This window comes from Loxodonta africana, chromosome 7 (genome assembly GCF_030014295.1).
Source record: "Loxodonta africana isolate mLoxAfr1 chromosome 7, mLoxAfr1.hap2, whole genome shotgun sequence".
NCBI lineage: Eukaryota > Metazoa > Chordata > Mammalia > Proboscidea > Elephantidae > Loxodonta > Loxodonta africana.
In genome coordinates, this window is record NC_087348.1 from 93,018,220 (window position 1) to 93,044,186 (window position 25,967).

At 43.6% G+C, this 25,967-nt stretch overlaps 1 protein-coding gene across 1 annotated transcript in view; it reads right to left on the bottom strand.

Annotated features, from left to right (window-relative positions):
* The window catches only part of MAP6 (microtubule associated protein 6), a 94,199-nt gene extending 80,530 nt beyond the window's left edge, over nucleotides 1-13,669 (bottom strand). Inside the window, exon 1 of the mRNA XM_003420031.4 lies at nucleotides 12,129-13,669. Within this exon, the coding sequence (XP_003420079.1) occupies nucleotides 12,129-13,024 (896 nt within the window). The 5' untranslated portion in view covers nucleotides 13,025-13,669. The remainder of the gene's footprint in view (nucleotides 1-12,128) is intronic.
* Between the last annotated feature and the right edge of the window lie 12,298 nt (nucleotides 13,670-25,967).

Genomic DNA, 25,967 nt, shown 5'->3' on the forward strand with positions numbered 1-25,967 from the left:
TCATGGTTCCCTTTCCCAGATGTTCAGAATGTGTGCACAAAGAAGGCCAAAAGGACCTCATTATATTAGCCAAGTAGTACTTAATTCACTGGGGATAATGATGATGAAGGTGACTATCACTTATCGGGCTAGACACTAATATAAGTATTGTCCGTACATCATTCATTCATTTGTTTAATATCTATTAAGAATCTACTAAATACCATGTACTAAGCTAAGTGCTGGAAACCCTGGTGGCGTAGTGGTTAAGTGCTATGGCTGCTAACCAAGAGGTTGGCAGTTCGAATCCGCCAGGCGCTCCTTGGAAACTCTATGGAGCAGTTCTACTCTGTCCTACAGGGTCGCTATGAGTCGGAATCGACTTGATGGCAGTGGGTTTAAGCTAGGTGCTGGGAGTGCAAAGGTAAATGAGACAGTTAAGGGAGTCCCTGGCTTCATGGAATTAATGTTAAGCCAATGACCTTGTAAGGTAGGTATTGTCCCTGGGTATTACAAGTGGTTAACATGCTCAGCTGCTAACCAAAAGGTTCAAGTCCACCCAGAGGAGCCTCAGAGGAAAGGCATGTTGATCTACTTCCAAAAAATCAGCCCCTGAAAACCCACACGTGGGATCAGAGTAGAACCTCCCCCCTCCCCACTGCCCAGGGCCTTCTCTCATAGTCCATATCACCAGCCTTTGCATAATCTTAAAATGCTGTATTGAATTTGGAATAAAAATAATATTAAACTTGCTGCATTATAATTATAGCATTATGATCAAATAAATCCAACCTAATTCCCTGCTTCTATAGTATAAGCCCCTTTAACAATGGACTAAAAGCCCTGAAGGACAGGAAGGATTTAGAAAGAAGATGGGAGGAGGCAGGAGGGAAAATCGTGAGGCAAGTTCAGTAGTTAACTGTGGGACTTGTCAGGGTCCAGCTCAGGGTGTGATTTGGCCAAAGCACTTAAAAGTGTTTTTACAATATTCTGTTGGCCAGGCCCCTACTGGGAGCCCTGTGATTTCAATGTGCAGCCAGGGCTGAGAACCCCCAGGAAAAGCATCAGGCATGTGCAGGGAGCAGTAGGCAAAAAGGCTGGAAGCACAAGAGAGGTTGGAGCCAAAGGCCCTGAGTGTGGCCGAGGTATCTGGGCCTTGTCCTGGTGGAGGAGGGTAGCTGGTTTTAGGAGAGTGGGGGCCAGAAAGGCAGCACAAAGGAGGGGGTCAGCAGCCATCCCAGAGACAGGCATGTTGAACTGAGGGGATGTGACAGAGGTCTGCTTGAGCTAGCTGCACAAGTAAGACACAGGTGTGCTGGAATGAGAAGAACCAGGTTCCTGAAGCAGCTCGGCCATTTACTGGTTGTGTGACCTCAGTCCTCAGACTTCCTTTACCCCATTCTTCATCTTTAAAGATAGAGATGTTCATCTCCAATGGTCATTCCAAACCAAAACCAAACCCACTGCCGTCCAGTCAATTCCGACTCATAGCGACCCTACAGGACAGAGTAGAAGTACCCTATAGGGTTTCCAAGGAATGGCTGGTGGATTCAAACTGCCAACCTTTTGATTAGCAGCCAAACTCTTAACTACTACGCCACTAGGGTTTCTAAATGGTCATTACCAAGTCTAAATAAAAAGACATGTGTAAGTGGCCTTTTGGAAAAAGTCATGCATTTGTTTGCAGTTGTACTTTCTCTAAATTTAATAAAAATATTCTAAGTGCTTAAAAAGAGAAAAGACATTGGAAAGCAATTGGGCCAGAGTAAGCACACAGTAAATGAGGTTGTAACTCAATTATGTCTCTCTTCTCTCTAATACTCTGCATTTTTGCATTTGGCAATTGTCTACCTTTTGTCAAAGTATTACAGTTAAAAAAAATTTTTTTTTTTTTATAGTTTAACATTGAACAATCCTTAGGGACTAAGAGGACTGCAAAAATGTGATCTAGGACATGCCAAAATGTGGGCTAACTTTTTGAAGTCATGCATGAAATAGACAGTGACCACAGGGAATAGCACAGTGAAGGAGTCTGTCCCAGGGAGGCATTTGTGGTGGGTTTTGAGGCTTGAGGCCTAGGCACAACTACCCTACCGAAAAGGTTGCATCGAGTTTGGTCCTACAAAGGTCTCTTCATTCAGTTTGAAAACAAATACATATTGACAGTGGACTATTGGGATAAGGGAGAGAGGGGAGTGTTACTTACTGTATTTAACACACTCGTGGGGAGCTCCTTTGTGTGCTGCACAAGGCCAGAGGCAGGGGAGGTGGGATGTTGACAATTGTGGGGCTTTCGCTCTCACCCTCACTTGGGGGAGACAAGCACAGACACAAAGAGCCCATCCATGACTGATTCGTCTTCCACCAGTCCCTGGAATATTGTTGCTACCTGGGCTCTGACCTCAGCATTCTTTTCTTCTCACCCTTTTTATTCCCCACCTACCCTGATGTCTATGGGCTTGATTCTCACTGACAGGCTGATGTCCAGATTTCTTTTTCTGCTTTGCCCTTCTCTGAAGCATCAAGTCTATATCTCCATGCACCTCAAACTCAACTTGTCCAAAACTATGCTTTCTAGCTCAGTGAATGACACCGTTGTTCTCCCAGAAATCCAAAGCATGAAATCTGAGAAGCAGCCTAGACTCTTCCCTCTCCCTTTCTGCCTACTTTTAATCACTGACTACAATATTTTATACCATCAGTGCTTGTTTCCATTCTTCCCTTGCTAGAAGTCTTCGTCATCATTACCTAGATTATAGTTTCTTCCCTGAACTCAGTACTCCCAGCCTAATCCTCTCCAATTCTCCCTTCTCATTGCTGCCAAAGTCACCATTTCTAAGTCCTAAAACCAAATCTTACTTCTTCCTTTTTCCTGTAGAATAAAGAAGCTGGCTCCAGGCTACCAAGCCAATCTACCTCTCACCATTCTACCCTCATCCAGTGACACCTGTAAGTTCTACCTGCACAGAACTGCTTACAATTTCTCTTCCTGTCCATGTTCTCGAATTGATTCCTTCTGCATTTAATGCCTACACATCTTTCCAGACTGAGGTACCAGTCACCTTCTCTACTGAACCCTTTCCTGATAATCCTCAGATCAAGTAGACTTGACTTTTCTCTCTTCCATGCCTCACCATACCCTGCACAGACTTTTCATCAGGGCACCTAGAACTTTCCAGCACTCCTGTTTATTTACCCAATTTTCTCTGCCTAATAAACATAAGCCTTTCAAGAGTAAGGATCACTTTGTAATCCCAGGATTTAGTTCAGGGCCTAACATATAGTTAAAAAAAAAAAAAAAAAGACAACAAAAAACCAAACCTTTGAAAATTGATTCTGACTCATGGTAACCCCATGTGTGTCAGAGTAGAACTGCGCTCCACAGGGTTTTTCAATGGCTGTGATCTTTCAGAAGTAGATCACCAGGCTTTTTTTTCAAGGAGCATCTGGGTGGATTTGAACTGCCAACCTCTTGGTTAATAGCTGAGCGTGTAACTGTTTGCACCACCCAGGGTCTCCTTGACATACAGTAGACACTAATAGGTGTTTATTGAATTGAAACTGAGTTTAGATTTGTTGTTGTTGTTGTTAGGTGCCGTCGAGTCAGTTCCTACTCATACCAACCCTATGCACAAGATAACAAAACACTGCCCGGTCCTGTGGCATCCTTACATTGTTCTTATGCTTGAGCTCATTGTTGCAGCCAGTGTGTCAATCCACCTCGTTGAGGGAGCTGCCAAAAATTCAGGCCATTTTCAGAAGAGGACGTGGAACCAGGGAGTTGAGATAGCACATGTTAAGGAGTGGAAAGACATGGAAGAAATGCCAAGTATAGAGGAAGACTAGTGTTGGGCCAAGTCTGTGCCTTTGACTGTCTTAAAACCCAAAGGCAGACAAGAGGCCTCGTGGGTTCTAAGCTCTAATGGAGAAGTAATGGTACCATTCTCAAGGGCTACTGTGAAGGTTTCAATACAAAATGCATCTAAGGTTTCTAGCAGATGGGCAGACACATAGTAGGCACTCAGTTGGTTATTATTATTTCTAATGGTGGAAACTAGCATTTTCAGGGAACATCAAGAGAGTTTTTAGTTTGCTGGCTGAGACCCATTTTGCAGTTATCTTCATTCCGCAGAGAATTAGAAGCTCACCTGTTCACATTTATGCAACTGACACAATTTCTAAATCCAAAGCTGCAGTGATGGCAGAGCTGGTTCCTAATCCTAACGCACATTGCTTGTATTATTGTAGATTTGTATCTATTGAGTGATTTTTAGTGATTGTTGATTTAGAATTATCACTGGTTTGACTTTTTTTTTTGTTTTTAAGGTCATATATGCATTAGATGCCATTTTTTCCTAGGAGAGCAAGCAAGAATTAAGAACGTGTATCTTCTCTCCTCTTTGTGGGTTAGTCTCATTCACCATTATGTCTCTGAGAGTTAACTGTACAGGGAAGAACAATGATCTAGCAAAATGCCTTGCACGGAGTAGGCTTTCAGCAAAATTTCCAAGTAGGCATAAAGCATTGCTGAGTTAGGTATTCCATGACAAGTCTCTCAGGTTTACTTTCCTCCTCTCTGGTCACTCCTTCTTCATCTTTTTCATGGACATTCCTTCTGATGCCAGTACCCCAAATGCTCTTATTCACCAGGGCTCCATTCTCTGATGGCCAATTTTCTCTGCTATCTCTCCAGGGATGATTTTACCTCCTCCCATGGTTTTAATAACATCCACAAGCTAATGGTTTTCAAATCAATAATTCTGACCCAGACTTCCTTCTTAAGTTTCAGGTCCATTTACTCAACATACTCTTGAACACTTTTAGTTGGAAATTCCATAACCTGTTGCCACCGAGTCAATTCTCACTCATAGTGACCCTATAGGACAGAGTAGAACTGCCCTATAGGGCTTCCAAGGAGCACCTGGTAGATTTGAACTGCTGATCTTTGGTTAGCAGCCGTAGCTCTTAACCACTATGCCACCAGGGTTTCCAGATATTCCATAGACAACTCAAATTCTAGATATTAAGAAATAAGCTCAATTAGTACCCCTAACGTTTTTTTTTCTCTGTATATCCTCTTTTCCAGAGACTAGCACTGCTACAATTATCCAAACAAACGTGAGAGTCATCCTGAGTTATATCCTCTTCCTTGCGTCTCAGTTGGTCATCAGATCTGTTGTTTTATATCTGTCCTATGTCATGAATCTCCAATCCCATAGCCCCTGCCATAGTTGAGGCTTCCTTATCCTTTCTAGATTATTTCAATAGCCTCCTGATTGGCCTCTCTCTCTCTAACATCCCTATGATAGCCAGCCAGTGGGAGCTTTGCAAAATTTAAATCAAATTTTATTGTCCCCTATGTAGATTCCTTCAGTGACTCATAATAACCTCTAGAAGAAAATCCAAACTCCTTGGCTATAAGAAGTTCATAACCTGGTGTATGTCCACCTCTCAGAGCACCAAAAAAAAAAAAAAGAATAGGAAAAATGAGAGCAAAATTTACTGAAAAAAGGGATGATCAACAAAACCAAAATTTGATTTTTTGAAAGGACTAAAAAACTAAACAAACCTCAACAGAACTAATCAAGAAAAAATACAGAGAAGGCAGAAATAAGTATTAAAGATAAAAAGGTAACATAACTACAAACATGTAGAGATTATTTTTAAGTCCACAAGGTAATATTACAATCAAGTTTATGTCAATAAATTTTAAAATGAGAAGAAATTAAAAATGGTTCAGAAGAATATCATTTACCAAAGTTATCTCAAGAAGAAATATAAAACCAGAATAAATTAATCAATATTAAAGACATCAAACTGGCAGTTAAAAAAAAAAATCCACAAAAAAGATACCAGGTCCAGAAAGTTTTACAGGAGAATATTATCAGATAATTAAGAAGCAGTACTTCTTACATAAATTGTTATAATCAACTGAAAAGAGAGGAAATCTACTCATCTAATTTTATAGGTATAACCTTGATACCAATATTGCATAAACCAAACCAAACACACTGCCACTGAGTCGATTCTGACTCATAGTGACCCTATAGGGCAGAGTAGAACTGCCCCATAGAATTTCCAAGGAGCGCCTGGCGGATTCGAACCACTGACCTCTTTGTTAGCAGCCATAGCACTTAACCACTATGCCACCAGGGTTTCCAAGTATTGCATAAGACCAATAAAAAAGGAAAAAAGTGTACTCCAATTTCAAACATAAAAATATATGCAAATATTTTGAATAAAATATAGCAAACCAAATTCAGTATCATTAAATATATTTTTATCCAAGCAAGATTTATCCCAGGAATGCAAAGATGATTCAATATCAGAAAAATCTATCAACAGATTAAAAAAAGAAAAACCATGTAAACATTTTAATTGATGCAGAAAAAGCATTCAATAAAATTGGATACCCATCCACATTTTTAGAAACTCCTCATAGCGAACTAAGATAAAGAGAAGTTTCTTAATCAGATATAAAGTTATCTCTTAAAAACATAGAGCAAACTTCATACTTAATGATAAAACTTTAGAAGCATTCCCAAGTCCCAAGACACAGATGCCCATTACCATCCCTGCCATTCAAAACTATTCCAGAGGTCCTAACCAATGCAGCAACACAAGAAAAACAAGATATAGAAATACTGAAAAGGAAGACAATAAATTGCTATTTGTAAAAAACATACATTATTTCCATAAACAGATCTAGAGAGTCCATAGACAAAACTAATTAGAGTATGGTAAAGTTGCTGAATACAAGATTATCATATGAAAATTAAAGTATATCAGCAAGCATGAATTAGAAAATGTAATAAAATATGCCCGTGACAATATGAACAATAATTAAAAGATACCTTAGGAAAAAAGAAAAAAGGAAGTATGGTATTAGCTCAAACCAGTAGAATAGAACACAGAGCCTAGACATATACCCAAACATTTCTACAGGATCCCTATATGATAGGGGAGTCCTGGCGGTGCAGTTGTTAAGACTTCTGGCTGCAATCAAAAGGTTGGCAGTTCAAATCCACCAGCAGCTCCTTGGAAATCCTGGGCAGTTCTACTCTGTCCTGTAGGATCACTACAAGTCAGAATTGACTGGCTGGAAATGGGTTTGGTTTTTTGGTTTTATATGATAGAGGATATAAAAAAATATTGATCATAAATTAGTGGGGAAAAGCTTAACTTTTAAAAAAGGGTATTGGGATAAATGGATTTTCATATGAAAAAAAAATTAGACCTTTACCTCATTCTATACATAAATATAAAATCTTGTTAGATTATTAAAAACTTAAATACAGAAATCAAAACTTAGACTATTAGAGATACAGAAAGCTTTTATGTAGAAAATGATAAAACAAGCTATGCCATGTTTGTACACACCCAGGCCATACCTCAGACCAGTTAAATCATATTTTCTGGGCAAGACGTCTATGCATCAGTATTTTTAAAGCTCTCCAGTGAGTCCCACGTGCAGGCAAGTTTGAGGACCACTGCCCTTAGTAAAGGTGCATCTAGAATCATTTCTGTAAGGTTCTGGTTGCCCGTCCCCATTTCCTCATTTACTGCTAGTGCTAACCTTGTAGGATTTGGACTTCATTTTGATTAAAGAAGGTACAATTTCCTTACATAGGAGTTATAACTTTCATTTGGTATCCTCAGCACCCTGTCTGGTACAGAGCAGAGGCTTAGTGGTCATTTTCTGAAATAAACTTAACTGAATGAAATGAATCAATACGTAGGTGACTAAAACTTTCACTAAATTTTATCTTAAAAATTTAATTCAATTCAACAAATTGATATGACACCCAGATACAGTGTTAGGCTGTGTAAGGTACAGAGATGAACAAGATACAGGCCCCTCTCTTCAGGCGTTCATGATCTGATGGGGGAGGCAGATACGGACAAAAGTATTATAATCAAGCTGACAATGGTAAGGGGAATAAAAGGAAACTTAATTCTAAATGGCAGGACTTAGGGAGTCGTCCCTAATGATTCAATATCTGAGACTGGCCTTGAAGTATGGTTGGGACTTACCCGGGAAGAAATTTAGGGAATGGGCAGTTAGGGCAGGAGGAAGTTCTGCACAGCATAAGCCAAATCAGCTGAACTTTTCTCTAACCTTCATGCAAAGTCAGAGGGCAGGTATTAAAGGCTCCTTTTCTTTCTGGTTTCTTTGTCATGACTCTCATTTTTCAAGTATTTTGCCTCTGGTTTATTAATTCTACCTCCTGGTGCCTCAGCTGATTTCTTCCAGGAAGAGTTTTCATTAGCATTTCTATGGGGAGCACCTGCTACCCCATCTATCCCTATTAACTGATGGCCAGGGCAATGGGGCTGGCTGACTGGGAGGGGAATTTTAATCCCCTCCTTATGCCTCATCTGTTTTCTAATTGAGAATGCTAGGGCAAAAGTCACAAATGGCTGTCCAGTGACCATCCTTAACATTAAAAATGGTAAAAAAAAAAAAAAAAAAGGTATGCTTCTCAATTTTATATCATTTATGAAAAATTGATATAGTAAAAATTAATCAGCCTTATGATTGTGAATAATTCCAAAGTATGCCTTAGATACCACTTGACCGAAAAATCCAAGGCTAATGTAGATGGGTTACGAATTAAATGAACTATTAAATAGGAGATGTTTCTTAAAACCATAGTGTCAATAGACATTCAGTGTTATCTACTGACTGTGTACTGCAGGAGAGAATGAATTAGCATGTATATGACTCTGGATGCTGAATGTATATTTTACCTTATATACCAACATATTAAACAGATAGATTGTTTTTCCTTTCTCGATTTAAGGAAACAGCTCACACTGATGTCATGTGACAGATGTCATGTGTATAGCCCAAGAGATAAACCAGTCACTGAGGTGTAAATGCACCATGATTTATGTAGGGTAGAAAAAGAGAAGGGTTTGCAAACCAAATTATCATTCAAATGAGCCCAACGTGGCTCTAAGGTGATGTAAGACTCATCTACAGCAGACATAGGTCCTACTCAAACTCAGGAAATATCCAGAATTACAGCAAGAGAAAGAACGTGAGACAACAAAGAAGGAAAATCAATGCTTCAGATAAACCTACTTTTTTTCCTTTATATAAAAAAAATATATAGTATATTTAATTTATAAAATACCTGATCTCTTTATATCTACTTTCATCCAAAGTACATTTCCCTATTATTGGTTAATTTTTCTTCTGTAACAAAAATAATGTTAAATTTTACATCAAACTTATCATGCACTTTAAATTGTCCATTAAAGATAGTGATGTCTATTAGCAACATTCATTCTGTTCATGTTTCAAAACCCTCTTGATCATAAGCAAAATGGTACTGCTGGCCACAAAGTCATGTGCGTAGTTAAATTTTACAGAAGATCTAAATTTAAAAATATATATATTTGTTTGAGGTGCTCAGAGATTTTTCTCGATATGTTGATGGAATTTTGATGGCCAATAAAAATAATAATCATTTGCACCAACTGGGGGAGTGTAGCTTTTGCCCACCTGATCCAAGCACTTCTACTACGTATGTGACTCTAGCTGTGAAGCTATGACATGCTTATTGAAGAGTTAGGATGTTGTTTTGGGGGAAGAGACTATATGGAACAAAGATACAACCTAAAATATTTGGAGTGGGTTGTATCTGAAAGGTTTAATCACTCTCTGACCACTTGGATAATCACCCATGGACAAAAGAAGTCTTGCCAACTTGGAAACAAAAACTGAGTAGGACTGAGTAGGGGTTTGAGAGTCTGGAATCTCTTTTGACCGGCATCGACCTTATGGAGGTTAGGAGTGATAGCTCCGGTCTGGTGGGAGGAAAGGTACCACCTGCCACAGGGAGATAGGATGTGAGTAGGAAGAGGAAGAGGCCAGGTCAGGAATCTCTGAAGTTGGGCCATAGTTAGGGATCTCAGGGAATGAAGCAGGGCCCGTAAACAAGAAAGCCAGTGGAGAATCAGAAAACTATATCTTGCCTTTTTTTTTTTTTTTTTTCAAATGCCCCTTGCTTGTTTGCTTCCTTTCTTTTCTTTTTGACCTTCCCTTGGTAGCAGATGGAAACCCTGATGGCGTAGTCGTTAAGAGCTACAGCTGCTAACCAACAGGTCAGCAGTTTGAATCCACCAGGTGCTCCCTGGAAACCTTATGGGGCAGTTCTACTCTGTCCTTTCATGTCACCGTGAGTCAGAATTGACTCAACGGCAATGGGTTTGGTTTTTTTGTGGTTTTGGTAGCAGTATAAAGATATTGTGAAAGTTCACCTCCTCATGGCTGTGAATCAAGGAAAAGGATGTGTGCTCTTGCTTGATTCAGAGCTTTAAATGGAAGCAGTGTACTCCTAGAGGACCAATGTGGTCATGGTAGCGATACACCAAGAAAGAGATGCCAAGCGGGAGGTGGAATCCAGGTAGATGGAGTAGGGGCCAACTGATTAGCTGCCTCTTCTAACTGAGAAATGCTTTCCAGGGTTAAAACCTGGGGTTCGAGTGGATTTTGTCTTAACGAGAGAGGAAATCCATGTATGCTAGTCTTTTCCATCAGCATATGAGGTCGTGTTTGTCATGTTCACTGGAGAAGGGCATCAATCCAAACATGAGGCCACACAGAGGGTCTTGGCAAAGGACACTAACTGCAGTCTTCCCCACCACGCCCTCCTGCAGGAAGAAGGCAACTGACTCTGGCATTGATAAAGAATCCCATAAGCCACATTTAGAACATCATGAACATCTGCCTCCCCAGAGACCCCAAGCCCCGTGTTACATGTTCAGAATCAACTGTAATCTGTCAGCTAATTGATTTGGGTTGAAACATAAGAGCAGGACTGAAAGCCAAGCATTCAGAAACACATACTGGATGGATGAAGGGAGAGAAAGCAGGATGGAAGGACTGAGGCTGCCGCAGAGAGAAAATTCTAGAAGGATGTTGACACAGAGAGAGAGAGAGAGAGACAAAGAACATGTTTCTATGCTTGAAGGCATAGAAACTGAATGTGTTAAAGAAAGTGTTTTTGGTGATGAGAGAGAAACACATCTAGAGAACATGAAGGGAAAAGAGAAAAGCGATGCATTAATATGGTAAAAGGCTGGAGATATGTAGGAAGTGGAAATTAGAATAACGAGGCATTAGGTAGAAGGCAGGACTGAAATCCAACCTACTAAGCACTAGGCGGGAGCTCTCCTCCTGAAACATCACATTTAATCCTAACAATGTCTAGCACAGTGCCCAACGTGTACAGTGTTGTTGCGGTGTACCTTTGAGTCGATTCTAACTCGTAGGACCCTATATGACAGAGTAGAACTGCCCCATAGGGTTTCCTAGGCTGTATATATATATTTTTTAATCTTTACTGGAACAGATCTCCATGTCTTTTCTCCCATGAAGCCGCTGGTGGATTCGGTTAGCAGTCGAGGCTTAACCATTGTGCCACAGGGCTCGTTAGCATATATAGTAGGTGATCAAAAATATGTTGAATATTTAACATTAAATCAATAAATGGGTGAACAATCCTAAGAGATATGTATTAATTATACCTTACGGATAAGAACCTGAAGCCCAGAAAGGTTAAGAAACTTGCCCAATGTGCCACAGGCAGTAAGAGGCAGAAGCAATCTGACTTCAGAACCAGTGGTAGAAGGAGAAGCGTGACTATTGGAGATTAGAAAACGGTGTGGTGCTTGGGTGTCGCCCAGGGACTGAGACGGGACGGAAGTATGAAGAGCCAAGGGAATTGGAATAGGGAGAATGCGGCCCCTGCGGGAAGGTGCCAGGGCCTTGGGAGACAGCCGAGGCAGCAAGGCGGCGCATCCAGGCTAATGCATCCGGTGAGTTGAGTGGGACAGGGTGGAGAATGCAAAGGGTATCTCTCGGGCAGCAGGGATCTGAGGTGAGGCTGGATAGGGAAAAGGTGGCTAAAGACCTGGGCGGGCTGGAATGGATAATGCTAACAGCTTCCACAAAGGAATGGGCAGAAGAGAAGTCTGCGACAGGAGCATGTCTGGGGTGGGGCTGGGGAAGGGCGTGGTCCAGGATGGGAGAGGAGGCTGAATGTGAGGCCTGCGATGGGGAGAATGAGTCCTGTGCAGTCCGCGGGAAAGTGCAACGGTGACTAGGTCAGTCACGTGAGCTGTGGCCCGCGCCTCACCTGTAGGAGCTGCTCACCGCACTCGCCACCTCCTCGCGGATTTGCCTGTTGAGGGCGTCCGCCGCCGCACGCCCCTTGCCACCCTCCGGGCCCGCCACCTGGACCTGGGCCGTTGGCAGCGGTGTCTGCTCAAGCCCCAGCCCCTCGGCCCGACGCAGCATCCAGGAGGGCCCGACCTTCCTTCGTGCGTCGCGCTCGTCCCCACCAGATGCCTTTCCGGCCGCAAGGACGCCCGCTCCGCCAGGAGCCGTCTCCTGCTCTGGAGCCTCATCGGTGGCCTGCACCGGCCAGCGCTCCTGGCTCTTCGGCCGGCGCTTGGGCGCCCCGAGGATGGGCTCTGGGGCCTGGGGATACGTAGAGATCTGCACCGGCTTGGGGATCCACGGGTGGTCACCGCGGCGCGGCAGCGGCCAGGCGCGGAAGTCCTTCTGGTACTGGGTCTCGCGCTCGAAGGGCGCGTCGGACGGCTGGTACTCGCTGCGCGGTCGGCAGCTCGGCTCGGGCCGCTGCACCTTCCAGGCGCGGTAGTCCTGGCGCATCACCGAGTCCGCCGGGCCTGCGCTGGAGGAGGAGCCCGGGCCCTGGCCGCTGCGGCCCGGGGCCGCCGCCGCCTCGCGGTCACCGCCGGGCCCCGGGGCCTGCCCTGTTGCCCGGGCAACTGCATCCAACTCGCCCTGGGCCGGCTGAGTCTCTATGGCGACCGCGCGCGCCGAGGGGGGAGCGAGTGTCGGCTGCGCCTGCTGTTGTTGAGGCGGCGGTGGCTGCGGCGGGGCGCCTGGGTGCTCGGTGGCCTCCGAGTACTTGGTGAAAACCAGCGGCACGGCGATGTCCGCCTTGTCCAACTGGTTCCAGAAGCGGGCGATGCAGCAGGCCCGGGTGATGCACGGCCACGCCATGATGCCGCCTGCAAAAGCTGGCTCTCCTCTTTCTTTCTGCGGTTCTAAAACAAGTCTCTACTCTTCCTTCAGCCCTCTGGCCCCCAACCAGCCAGTCTGGTTGCCACCGTTTTTCTCCTGCTCAGCCTGAGCTACCTGGAGCTCCTCCCGTAGAAAGCAACAGGGGAGAAAGCCCGATTTCCAAGGTCGGGCCAGCAAAGCTATTGCTGAGATAGTGTGGGAAGTCCCTCGATTACTGGCTGCGAACGCCTCTGGGAGCCTCCTGCAAAGGTCTCGGGAGAGCAGTCGGCTGCGGGCGCCGAAGGGCGAGAAGCACCGCTTCCCCGAGTCCCCAGCGAGGGCGTCTGGGATGCGCCCCTCCCTGAGGCTGCGGCGGCGCGCCGACCCCGGCCGAGCGAGGCGACGCGAGGAGAGGTGAGTGCCGGCTTAAGCCATGGCGCAGAGAAAGGGTCGGGCTGTGTGGCCGCAGGGTAGGAGGACGAGGCTCGGTTTTTCTCCTCGCCGGCGTCCGGGCGCAGCCAGCCACCTAGCAGGGCTCGGAGGCGGTCACCTCCAGCGGAGACTGAGCATTGCTGCCGCCGCCGCTGCCCTCCGTGAAGCTGCTGCTGCTGCCGCCGCCGCCGCCGCCGCCTCTGCTGCAGGGAAGCGGCCCCACCCTTTTCTGCCCCTCAGCAGGAAAAAAAAAAAAGAAAAAATCTAGGAAAGATGCTGAGAGAAAGCGCGCTGCAGAAAAAATCACCTGCTGTCGTCAGCGCGCACGACTGGGTGTTCGCCCTCTCTCTTTCCCCTCCTTCCTCCGCCCCAGCAGCTCCGCCCTCCTCCGCTTCCACGCAACAGCAGATCTGGGGCCTTGGTGAGTTCAAGTCCCAGACTCACGATGACTTGCTGTTCTTGGGCTCATAGCTTCACCTCCTGGAGCCTCAGACTCCTTTTTTGTAAAATAGGCCCAATCATTGGGAGAATTAAATTAAAAAATATGGGGGAAAACACTAGTGAAATGCCTATCCCATAACTGATGTTTAAAAAAGGGAGCTGCTAATATTGGCCAGAGTCATCAGGCTGAATTTGAACCACTTCGACTGATTCCTGATCCAAGAGCTTGCCAGTCTTACACACAGGCCCTGCTCCTTTTCTAGGGGACCCTGGGGCATCTGAGAACCTCCCAAGACCCATCCAGTCCTTGTTCAGCACAGAGGCCAGATTGGGGGTGAGGCAGTGAAAAGATTCTTGAAAGAGTCCATAAGTAGGAAGGTTGGGAATGGGAAACGGGTAAAGTGCCCTAGGACTGGGTAGGGCCTGCCCTACAAGGTCTTCCTAGCACGTTTCTGCCTCCTGGCTTTGGGCTTTCTTTTCCTGGGCGGGAGAATTGATTTTGGAGTCAGATAGAGCCAGTGTCTTCTCTGGCTTGCCACATACTATGTATGCCACTTGGGCAAGGTGAGTCATCCCAGGGTCTTTCTGAAAAATGGAAGAAAAAATAGCTACTTCCAAGTGGTTTTGTGAGAATAGTTAAAGACTCAGACTAGAAGCTTTGAGTCAAATAAAATCCAACCCACCCACTGCTGTTGAGTCCATTCCAACTCATAGCGACCCTATAGGATAGACTAGAACTGCCCCATAAGTTTTCCCAGGTTTAAGTCTTTATGGAAGCAGACTGCCACATTTTTCTCCTGTGGAACAGTTGGTGGGTTCGAACTGCCGACCTTTTGGTTAGCAGCTTAGTGCTTAACCACTGCACCACCAGGGCTCCTTAAACCAAATCCACAGGGATTCAAATCCTGGCTTTTGGTCTCCTTAGGTGTATGGCCATGGGCAAACTGCTGCAATTTTCTGACCTTTAATTCCTTGCCTGTAAACGTGGGTACCAATTCTCAGCTCACAAGATTGTTCTGAGAATCAAAAATAATATAATGCCTGAAAAGTGCTTACCACAATATCTGGCATATAGCAATGGCTCAACAAATAGTAGCTATTATTACTCTGTTGTTGATTCAGTGGTACAATCGTAGAATTCTCGCCTTCCATGCAGGAGACTCAGGTTCGATTCCTGGCCGATGTACCCCATGCACAGCCATCACCTGTCTGTCAGCGGTGGCTTGCGTACTGCTTTTATGCTGAGCAGGTTTCAGTGCAGTTTTCAGACTAAGACAAACTAGGAAGAAAGGCCTGGCGATATACTTCTGAAAAAATCAGCCAGTGAAAACTCTATGGATCACAATGGTCTGATCCCCAACCAATCATGGGGATGGCACAGGACTGGGCTATGTTTTATTTCATTTTACGTGGGATTGCCTCAAGTTGGGGACCTACTCGATGGCAGTTAACACAGCATTATTATTCCAAGGACCCACCCGGGGAACCCATAGGTGGCATTTCCCAAACAGACCACTTGGACATTTCTCTAAGAAGTCCTCCTGTTTTTCCAAGTGTCTCCTGGTCTCGCCTTGATTTCCCTCTGTATCTCCTGCACTGTCCTCCACTCCTACCCCCAACTATATCCATTGGCCTTCAGCTTTGTTTCCTTCCAGTACCAGCAGATTTTTCAGCATCAGTTATGCTGAGGGTGTTGGCATTTCTGGGGAAGAAAGTCATTTATGTGTTTAGTTGGCGATTGATTGCAAAACACAGCCTTCTTTTTTTTTTAAACTTTAGGATCAAACAGGATGAGAAGACAGCTCTGATTAGTCAATTATCTGCTGAACTTCCTCCTACTTGGGTCTTTGCGTCTTGGTGATTTGATTTGAGTTTCATAAATAAAATAATGCCTGGCCCTGTTTTCCAGTCATTAGGAGATAAATTTCTATAAACGACATAATCTGATCTGACCCCTCCTCCCCCAGCCCTGCAGAAGCCTCTGAGATTTGGCTGAAGTCTTTTCAATAATGATTTCCAAAGGTAAAAAGAGGGACTAGAAATCGGAGGAACAGTGTCTATACTGAGAGTCACTGAGAATTTACTCTTCTTTCATTTAGCAAGTCTAGTCTTCTGATACCCACTCTGCTCTGTCCCCAACTCTTTCTTTGGCACTGTAGGACCCAGATGGATTCTAGCTCTTGAAGAGCCCTCAACTGGAGGAGGATGGTATGGGGAAACTGGGAGATAGACACGTGAGCAAATAGTTACCAAACAATATGGTCAGCATAACAGAGGCTAACTTGAGGTGCTGAATCAATGCTAAATTGCCTGGAAAAGTGAGAACAGGCTTCTTGGAAAGGGGACTTTAAAGGTGGCCTTGATAGATGAGTAGAAGTTCTCCAGTAGGAGAGATTTAAGTGAGAGCACCCAAGGCAACTTCGTCATCTACGCCACCTTTCACATTTGCTCATTTGGATGTTCAAAGTACATTCAATTGTACCACTTCTCTGGGCCATCAATGGCCCAATAGGACAGACAGGTCTAATGGTCACAGCTCCACCTCATTTATAAGAGACATATTTAAAACATAATGACACACATTAAAAGAAAGTGATAGAGAAAGATGTAGTAGGTAAATACGAACTGAAAGAAAGCTGATAAGACGATATTAATATCAGACAAAATTGGTCTTAAAACCAAAAGCATTATTAGAGATAAAGAGGTTCATCATATAAATATTGAAGAAACACTTCACCAGAAATGTATAAAGTAGTTTGCATCTAACAATATAGCTTTGAAATATATAGAGCAAAGCTTGGTAGAATTTAAGGAGAAATATACTAATCCATCATCATCAGAGAGAGAGAAAGATTTTTTGACACATCTAAGTAGCTGAAAATCAGACAGAAAATGTTGTTATAGATGTAGATTTGAAGAATTAACAAGGTGGATCTAATGGACCCTGCATCCAACAATTAGATAATACATATTCTTTTCAAACCTACATGGAATATATAAAACCATATACTAGGCTACGAATAAACACGTACCAAAGATGCATACAAATCATGTTTATTGATAATAGTACAATAAAATTAGAAATTAATAATAAAAGATAGCCACAGACCTCCACATATTTAAAAGTTAAACAAAAAACGTATGTCTAAATTAATTCATGGGTTTGAAAAGAAATTATAATGGATATTAGAAAATAAAAACACTACATATCAAAGCATGTGGAATGCAGCTGAAAGCAGTATTCACAGGGAAATTTTAGCCTAAATACATACGTAGAAACAAAGAAAGATTAAAAATACTCTAATGATTAGACTCAAAAAAAAGTTTAGAAAAAAAAGTACAGAGCAAACCCAAACGGCAGAAGAGAGAAAAAAATTACAAACAAGGATTAACTAAATACAAAACAACCATACAATAGAGAATGTCAAAAAATTCAAAAGCTTCTTCTTCGAAATATACAAATCTCTGCCAAGTTCATCCAGGAACAAAAAAAGAAAATAAAAATCGGACATCAACAATTTTAGGGTTTTAAAGAATGATTATAAATATAGTAGAGATTTAAAGAATCATAGTCAAATATTAAGAATTACTTTCCATTAATAAATTTGAAAACCTTGTTGGTAGCCAGTCTCCAAGATGGCCCCCAGTGATTCTCACTTCCTGGTGTTTACACTCTTGCATGGTCCTCTCCCACAGTGACTAGAGCTGACCTGTATAATGAATAGGATATTATGAAAATGATGGTGTGGGATTTTCAAAGGTAGATCATAAAAGACATTGTGGCTTCCACCTTGTCCTCTCTTGGATCACTCACTCCGGTCACCATCTTGTGAGGACATTCAAGCAGCCCCACAGAGAGGTCCATGTGGTGAGGAACTGGAGCCTCCTATCATCAGCCGTGAGTGAACCAAATTAGAAGTGGATCCTCCAGCCTCAGCCAAACATTTAGATGCCTGCAGCCCTGGCTGGAATTTTGATTGCAGCTTCATGTGAGATCTTGAACCAGAACCACCCAGCTAAGATATTTGGAACTCCTGACCCATAGGTCATATTCACATTTGAGATAATAAATGTTTACTGTTGTTTAAAGCTGGTAAGTTTTTGGGTAGTTTTTTATGCACAAATAGATAATTACTATACCTAGGAAAAACAGACAAATTTCCTAGGGAAAAATATATCTTACTAAAAGTCATTTAAGAAGAAATAGAAAACTTTCATAGTTCTATAAACTGAATCAGGAATTAGAAATCTACCCACAAAGGAAAACAAAACAATTTGACTTTACAGGTGAGTCTCACAAAATTTTCAAGGAACAGATGATCTATCTCTATGTTATATAAATTATTCAATAGAACATCTTCCTTTTATTAAGGACAGATAGGTATTCTTGCAATTTCTATCTTTCCTTGAGACCATCTGACAGCATTTAAAATATTTGAAAAAAAAAACGATTATATCCTCCAAACTCCTCTTCCCAGGCTAAATACTCTCAATTCCTGCATTTAGTTTAATATCCAAAGAGCATACTGAAGCCAGATACTTTGATACCTTGTTGTTGTTAAGTGCTGTCGAGTCGATTCCAACTCATAGTACAACAGAACAAAACACTGCTTGGTCCTGCGCCATCTTCACAGTCATTAGTGTTTGAGCACATTGTTCCAAACACTGTGTCAATTCATCTTGTCGAAGGTCTTTTTTGATGATCTTCTACGTTACCTAGCATGACGTCCTCCTTCAGGGACCGGCCCCTCCTAATAACATAACCGAAGTATGAGATGAAGTCTTGCCATCCTCTCTTCTAAGGAGCATTGCGGCTGTACTTCTTCCAAGACAGATTAGTTCATCCTTCTGGCAGTCTGTGGTATACTCAATATTCTTCACCAACACGATAATTCAAATGCATCAATTCTTCAGCCTTCCTTACTCATTTTCCAGGCTTCACATGCGTATGAGGTGATTGAAAATACCACGGTTTGGGCCACGTGCACCTTTGTCCTCAAAGTGACATCTTTGCTTTTTAACACTTTAAAGGGCTCTTTTGCAGCAGATTTGCCCAGATTTGTCCTTTGATTTCTTGACTACTGCTTCCCTGGGCATTGATTATGGATCTAAGTAAAATGAAACCCTTGACAGCTTCAATATTTTCTCCATTTATCATGATGTTGCTTATTGGTCCAGTTGTGAGGATTTTTGTTTTATGTTGAAGTGTTATCCATACTGAAGGCTGTGGTCTTTGATCTTCATCACCAAGTGCTTCAAGTCCTCCTCATTTCCAGCAAGCAAGGTTTTGTCATCTGCATACTGCATGTTGTTAATGAATCTTCCTCCAATCCTGATGCCATGTTCTTCTTCATATAATCCAGTTTCTCAGATTATTTACTCACCATACAGGTTGAATAAGTATGGTTAAAGGATACAACCCTGACCCACATCTTTCCTGATTTTAAACCACACCACTATCCCCTTGTTCTGTTCAAACAACCACCTCTTGGTCTATGTACAGGTACTGCATGAGCACAACTAAGTGTTCCAGACTTCCCATTCTTTGCAAAGTCATCCATAATTATCCACACAGTCGAATGCCTTTCACGGTTCAATCAACTACTTAATGTGGCCCTTCTAGCCATAGTCTTTGTGACTCACACACAATGATTGAGTGGGACAATGTAAATAAGATTGTGAGGTTTGTGAGGGTTGGTGTTAACTTGACTAGGCCATGAGTTCAAGTACTGTATGATTGTCTTCTATTTTATGTGTTGTGGACCCTGACCTCCACATGTAGATGAGGCAGGATTAATGAGAGGTATATCTTGGGTCGCAGTTTTGCTGGAGGTTGTGACTCGAGTCCCACTCTTGCACAGGTTGCACCCTTCCCTGGGGTGTGGCTTGCATTTCAGGTATATGTGTGGATGCCCAGGTGGACTCTGTCTCTCTGCATCTGAATCCCACATCCAGTTCATGATCATCTAACCTCCAGTTCTTGGGACTTGAGCCAGGGGTCTGCCGTCTGACCTGCTGATTCTGGGATTTGCCAGCCTCCACAGCCTCACGGGCTGGTGGCCTATCGTCTGACCGGATTCACCAGCTTCCGCTGCCTTGTGAGCCAGCAGCCTGTCGTCTGAACAGCCGGATTGGGTTTGTCAGCCCCTGTAGCCACGTGGGTCAGGAGAGGCTTAGGCCTGACCCATGGATATGGGACCTGTTCACCTCCACAACCACATGAGCCATTTCCTTGATATGATTTGTGAGTTCTGTGACATGTTGGAGTGAATTACAGAACCCAAAGACAGGAGGGAGAGTACGGGGGTGGGGTGGGGGGAGGAGTAGTTGATGTTAGAGTTGATAGAGCCGTACCAGCAGTTTGGAAATGTTGGACATTTGGAACGTCTTTAACCTCTGCCTCATAGGAACCAGCTTTGTGCTGATTCTTGTGAAAGAAATTATTCATTAAGCTGGTGTCAGAATGGTGGGTTTTGCTGCAACAGCCCAGACTCACTGGAATACGTGGTTTTGGGGAAAAAAGGGGGATAAATGGAAGAATAAGAAACCTTTGGTTTCTGGATGGGTTAAACAATACTCATGGATTGAAGCAGCTGTAATGTTGCAATCAGTTGGCCAAGGCAAAAGCTATTCATGGGATTTAGGAGTGGTAGATCTAACTCCTAAGGAATTGGCTAGTTGGATGCATGTAGAAATACAGAGTGATAAGGAAAGGGCCAGACATACAAATCCTGGTTTCTGTTATCAGTAATAGCTGCAATGGCAGGGAAAAAGAACGTAGGGGTCGATTTTAGCACTGAACCAAGCCCAGATCCATCCAGTCAGAGCTTCAACCACTAGCCTCAGGGCCGACCCTGAAAGGAAAAATTGTGTCTGAACAACAGGAAGTTCCCCTACCACCGTTGGTCACCAAGAAGGTAGTCCGGGAGGAAAATGCAAAACTGAGAACTATGGAAACCCGGGGGTATAGTGTAAAGGAGTTGCTTTGGTTTGTAGATCGGTATCGTCAGCTTCCTGAGGAATGGTTGCTAAAATGGGTTGTGAGAAAGATTAATTTAGGGGCAGTGTCTTAGTTTTGAATACTGCAGAATGGAAGAGTATATTTGAGTTCATGCAAGACCCACAACTCACTATGAACAGTCATGAATGATGATACAAGATCCAGTTACACAGCAGGTTAACCTAGAGGGGTTGGACAGCCTGGTGGACTGAATAAAATTTTCAGTGAGATTTGTTTACTCTGAGAAGGGTAACTGCCCCCTCCCCCTCTAAATACTCAATGGAATACTCCAGAAGAAGCAGGCGATGTGCTGCTTACGTAAGCCATGCTGGAATGGCTTTATGTTGATCAGGATATTCATCCAAGGAGTATGCCCCTTACACAGGGCATGGCAGATATGGTGACCAAGGGAGCTCTTTCTACGTGGTCACCCCATGTAACCTTGCTACTTTGAAACAAAGCAACAATCCGAGAAGACTTGTTGCATCTATTGGCACAGCTTCCCCGCATGGGTCTCACGGATGCAAAAAAACATAAGGGTGATTCACAGGAGAATAGGAAGAGGCAATGGGGAAAGAACTTACCCCCAGTAGGACAGAGATTTTTACGTGGTTACTAAATAATGATATGAATATAGCAGACATTGATGGAGTTGAAAAAAAGGTTCTAAGGCAGCACTACAGGAAGATGGGTGGAGCAACGGAAAGTCCTGCAGTTCCCCCAATATTTAAGAGGCCTAAACAAGTCCAATCAGGAGGTATTTAATAATAGGAATTCCCACCTGGGACCTTTTGAAGCAGAGGCTCAGCTACTCGATCAAGATAAGGATAGATGAGGGGGCCAGGGTCTTCTGGTCCAGCCCCCAGCAGGGGGCCAGAGGCCATGTGCACATTTGTGGGTGAAATGGCCCAGTGGTGGAGAAGAGACCTTCTTGGGATTCCTGGACACAGAAACCCAATGTGCTATAATCCAAAACTTGTCAATAAAATCTTGAAGAGGCCTACGGTTAGACTGGAGGGTTATGGGGATGCAGTGGTTGATGGGACTAAGGTGAAAATTTGGATGAGAATTGGAAGAGTTAAGCAGATCTTGTATGAAGTAGTTGCACCTCCCTTACCTGAATGTATTATTGGTATGGGTATTATGTCTAATTGGGTAACACTCCCTCTACCTGATATTGTAAAACTGAAGACATGTAAGTCTGCCCTTAGGCCAGTACTGATTGGACATGCTAAACAGGAATGATTAGAATTGCCCAAACCCACTAAGGTTGTTAATTTGAAACAATATAGGATACCTGTGGACAAAAGGAGATTACTGCTTTGATTAAAGACATGCTAAAAAAAAAAAAAAAAAAATTCTCTGTGTATCAGCCCTGTATGGCCTGTGAAAAAGGCAGATGGCTCATGCAGGCTGACAGTAGACTATTGAGGCCTAAGTAAAGTAGTGCCACCAGTGGCTTCAGCTGTTCATGGTATCAATGGTACAGAACATACAGCAGGCTAAAGGACTGATGCTCGGTGACTGATCTTACAAATGCCCTTTTCTCCATCCCAATCTCAGAAAAAAGCCAGCCACAGTTTGCTTTCACGTGGGATGATCCCAACTTACTTTTATCACATTGCCACAAAACCAAAACCAAACCAAACCTGTTGCCATCCAGTCGATAGATTCAGACTCATAGTGACCCTATAGGATAGAGTAGAACTGCCCCACAGGGTTTCTAAGGAGTGGCTGGTGGATTCAAACTGGTGACCTTTTGGTTGGCAGCTGTAGCTCTTAACCACTACACCACCAGGGCTCAGCGTTACCTGAATTCACCAACTAACTGTCATAGTTTGGTTAGAAGAGACTTGGACTTGGTGCTGATCTCAATTATAGTGATGCATCACATTAATATTAAACACCAGAGAACAGGCTAGGGCTGATTTGAATACAGTGGTGGGCCACATGACCAACAGAGGGTGGTTAATAAATCTGACAAAAATCCAGGGCCCTGTCCTGATGGTGAAATTCTTGGCAATAACTTGGGCAGGAGTCACCTGTGACATTCTGTAGGCAACTAAGAATAAATTGTCGCTACCTACCCCCAAGACTAAGCAAGAGGCCCAACATTTGGTTGGTTTATTTGGATTTTGGAGAACATATATTCCACATCTGGGAATATTGCTGAACCCCATCCATAAAATCACTCAGAAGAAAGCTGCATTCGAGTGGGGGCCAGAGCAACAGCAGGCTATGTCTGAAGTACAGAAAATGGTCTCACTCACCCTGCCTTTAGGCCCTTATGATCAACATTCAGATATGATCTTGGAGGTGTCTGCCACACGTGCTTATGCAGACTAGAGCTTATGGCAAAAACCTGAGAATGGCACCCTACAGCGACCACTGGACTGGAAAGTTTCCAGGTGCTGCAGCACAATACACGCCATTTGAAAGGCAGTTACTTGCCTACTTAGGGCATTGATTGAGACTGCCTCAATGACAGAAGGACATAAAATCATCATGAGACCTGAAATACCCATAATGTTTTGGGTGATGTCAGAGAAACACTCTAATAAGGAAGGTGGTGCCCAAAATAATTCCATAATAAAATGGAGATGGCTCATACAGAACAAGCTACTGGGGGAATGCAGGGAGGCACCACAGTATCTTTGAGCAGGTAGCCTCTTTTCCCATAGATCCTACCCTGGAACCACCTGCAAAGATGCTAGAGCCCGTTATTATATGGACAGTGCCCTATGAATAACTGTCTGCTGATTGATTCACAGATGACAGTTCCAGGGTACATGGACAACATGTAATGTGGAAAACTGTTGCATTAAGACCAGCAGATGGAAAGACTCTGACTGAAGAAGGTGAGAACAGATCAGCTCAATGGGCTTAACTGCATGTTGTCTTCCTAGCCGTGATAGAAGAACTGTGCAATGGTGAGAGCCCATATGTTTGGGTTTTTACCAATTCATGAGCAGTGGCCAATGGCCTGGCTATATGGTCAGGCAAATGAGCAATGGAAACTTGGACTAATAAGGGGACACCCTTGCAGGGCATGGACCTATGGGAAACACGCTGGGAAATCAGAGGGCACGTTAGAGCAGGACATGTCATTGCCTATCAGAAAAAGCCCCCTTCCTGGATCGGAAGGTGATTGGAATCAGCAAATGGACCTGTTGGTATGCTCACTTGAGAAGGCCAATTGGGTCCATGAAATGAGTGAACATGGGGGTGCTGCAGCAATGCAGAGATGGGCTGAATCTGGGCATATCTCTCTTGTACCCTTTGAGGCATAAAATGACAGTAAGGACTGCTGTGCCTGCAAATAAGAAAGACAGAGGTTGCAAATGGCTATGGGGCAGATTCCTCGGGGAAAAGGCCCTGCACACAGCTGGCAAGTTGATTATATTAGACCAATGATGCCAGCAGCACCAGGTGGCTACAAATGAGTCCTCACAGGAGTAGATACATACTCTGGACTGGGCTTTGGATATCTGGTGACAGATGCAAATGCCAAAAACACCATTAAGGGATTGGAATGAAAAATACTGTACCAATTTGGGCCACTGAGTTATATTTCTTCAGACCAAGGAAAACACATTACAGTCCACAGGGTGGAGCAATGGGCCAAGAAACATCATATTAAATGGATATACCATGTCTCATACCACTCTCACAGTAATGGTTTGATAGAGAATTGGAATGGGCAATTGAAACATTTGTTATGTCTCATACCACTCTCACAGTAATGGTTTGATAGAGAATTGGAATGGGCAATTGAAACATTTGTTATCCAAAACGGGAGATAAAGGCATGAAGGGCTGGCTCACACACCTTCGTGAGCGTGTGATTGCACTCAGCATGAGTAGGCAAAGGGAGGATCACCACAGGATAGGGTCCTATGCTTCTCTGGGGGATTTGGGGAAGAGGGGTTGGGGGACGATGCTGGTGCCACTGTACAGTTCTTCCCCACATCACCTAAAATTGTTTTTTGCCTGCTGGATGCTGTGGTCTGAGGAGCAGGGACGTAGATGCAGCCAGAAGCAGGGATGATCCCTAAGCAAGAGGCTTTAACTATACCCCTGAACATGTATGTCAGAATTCCCAAAGGCCTGATGGGATGGATTGTAACTTCCCCCCATCTGGCAAAATTGGGGTTGGCAGTGAATATTGTTGTATTGCCTTGTGGGCGAGATAGCCCACTAGTTGTACCTATGTAGCCCTACCCAGCATGAATGGGAGTGGACTGAGGGAGAAGCACTTGCTAGACTGGTCTTGCTACCAGCAATCTGGATTACCACAGCAGCTGAACCTGATGTTCCTTCCCAAGATGGAAAAGTTCGGGTAAAAAATAAATGACAAATGGAAGGAAGGAGAAATAATAGCTGAAGGTAAAGGAATGAATACATGGGTTATGCAGTGAGGAAAATCTAACATTATGCTGATATCTCGAGAGAGACTCAGAGCAAGGGAATAATCTTCTCTCAGTTAAATGTTATCAGAGGCCAGAAAGAGTGATGACAAGACAAACTATTGGAGAACCTGACCAAATCAGATGGACATCTGCAGCATACCTGAATGGCTAGCCCCTGAGTAACCTCACCTTTAGGATTCTTTTGCCCTACTGAAGGATTAATTGTTAATGATTGTTTGGGACTGGTAAAATGATTGGGAGGGGGAAGTTATCCTTCAAGTATGAAAGAGTCAGTGGCTAGAAGAGTCAAGGGGTGAACTGTGGTACAATGAATTACTTAATGTGGCCCTTCTAGCCATGGTCTTCATGATTCACACACAATGATGGGGTGGGACTATGCAAATAAGGTATATGGAATGTGTGAGAATTGGGGTTATGTGTCAACTTGGCTAGGCCATGATTCCCAGTATTGTGTGGTTGTGTTCCATGTTAATAAGGCAGGATTGATGTCTAGTATATCTTGGGTTGCAGCCTTGCAGGAGGGCATGACTCAAGTCCCACCCTTGCACAGGTTGCACCCTTCCTTAGGGTGTGGCCTGCATCTGAGGTATATATGCAGTTGTCCAGGTGGGCTCTGTCTCTCTGCATCTGAATTCCGTGTC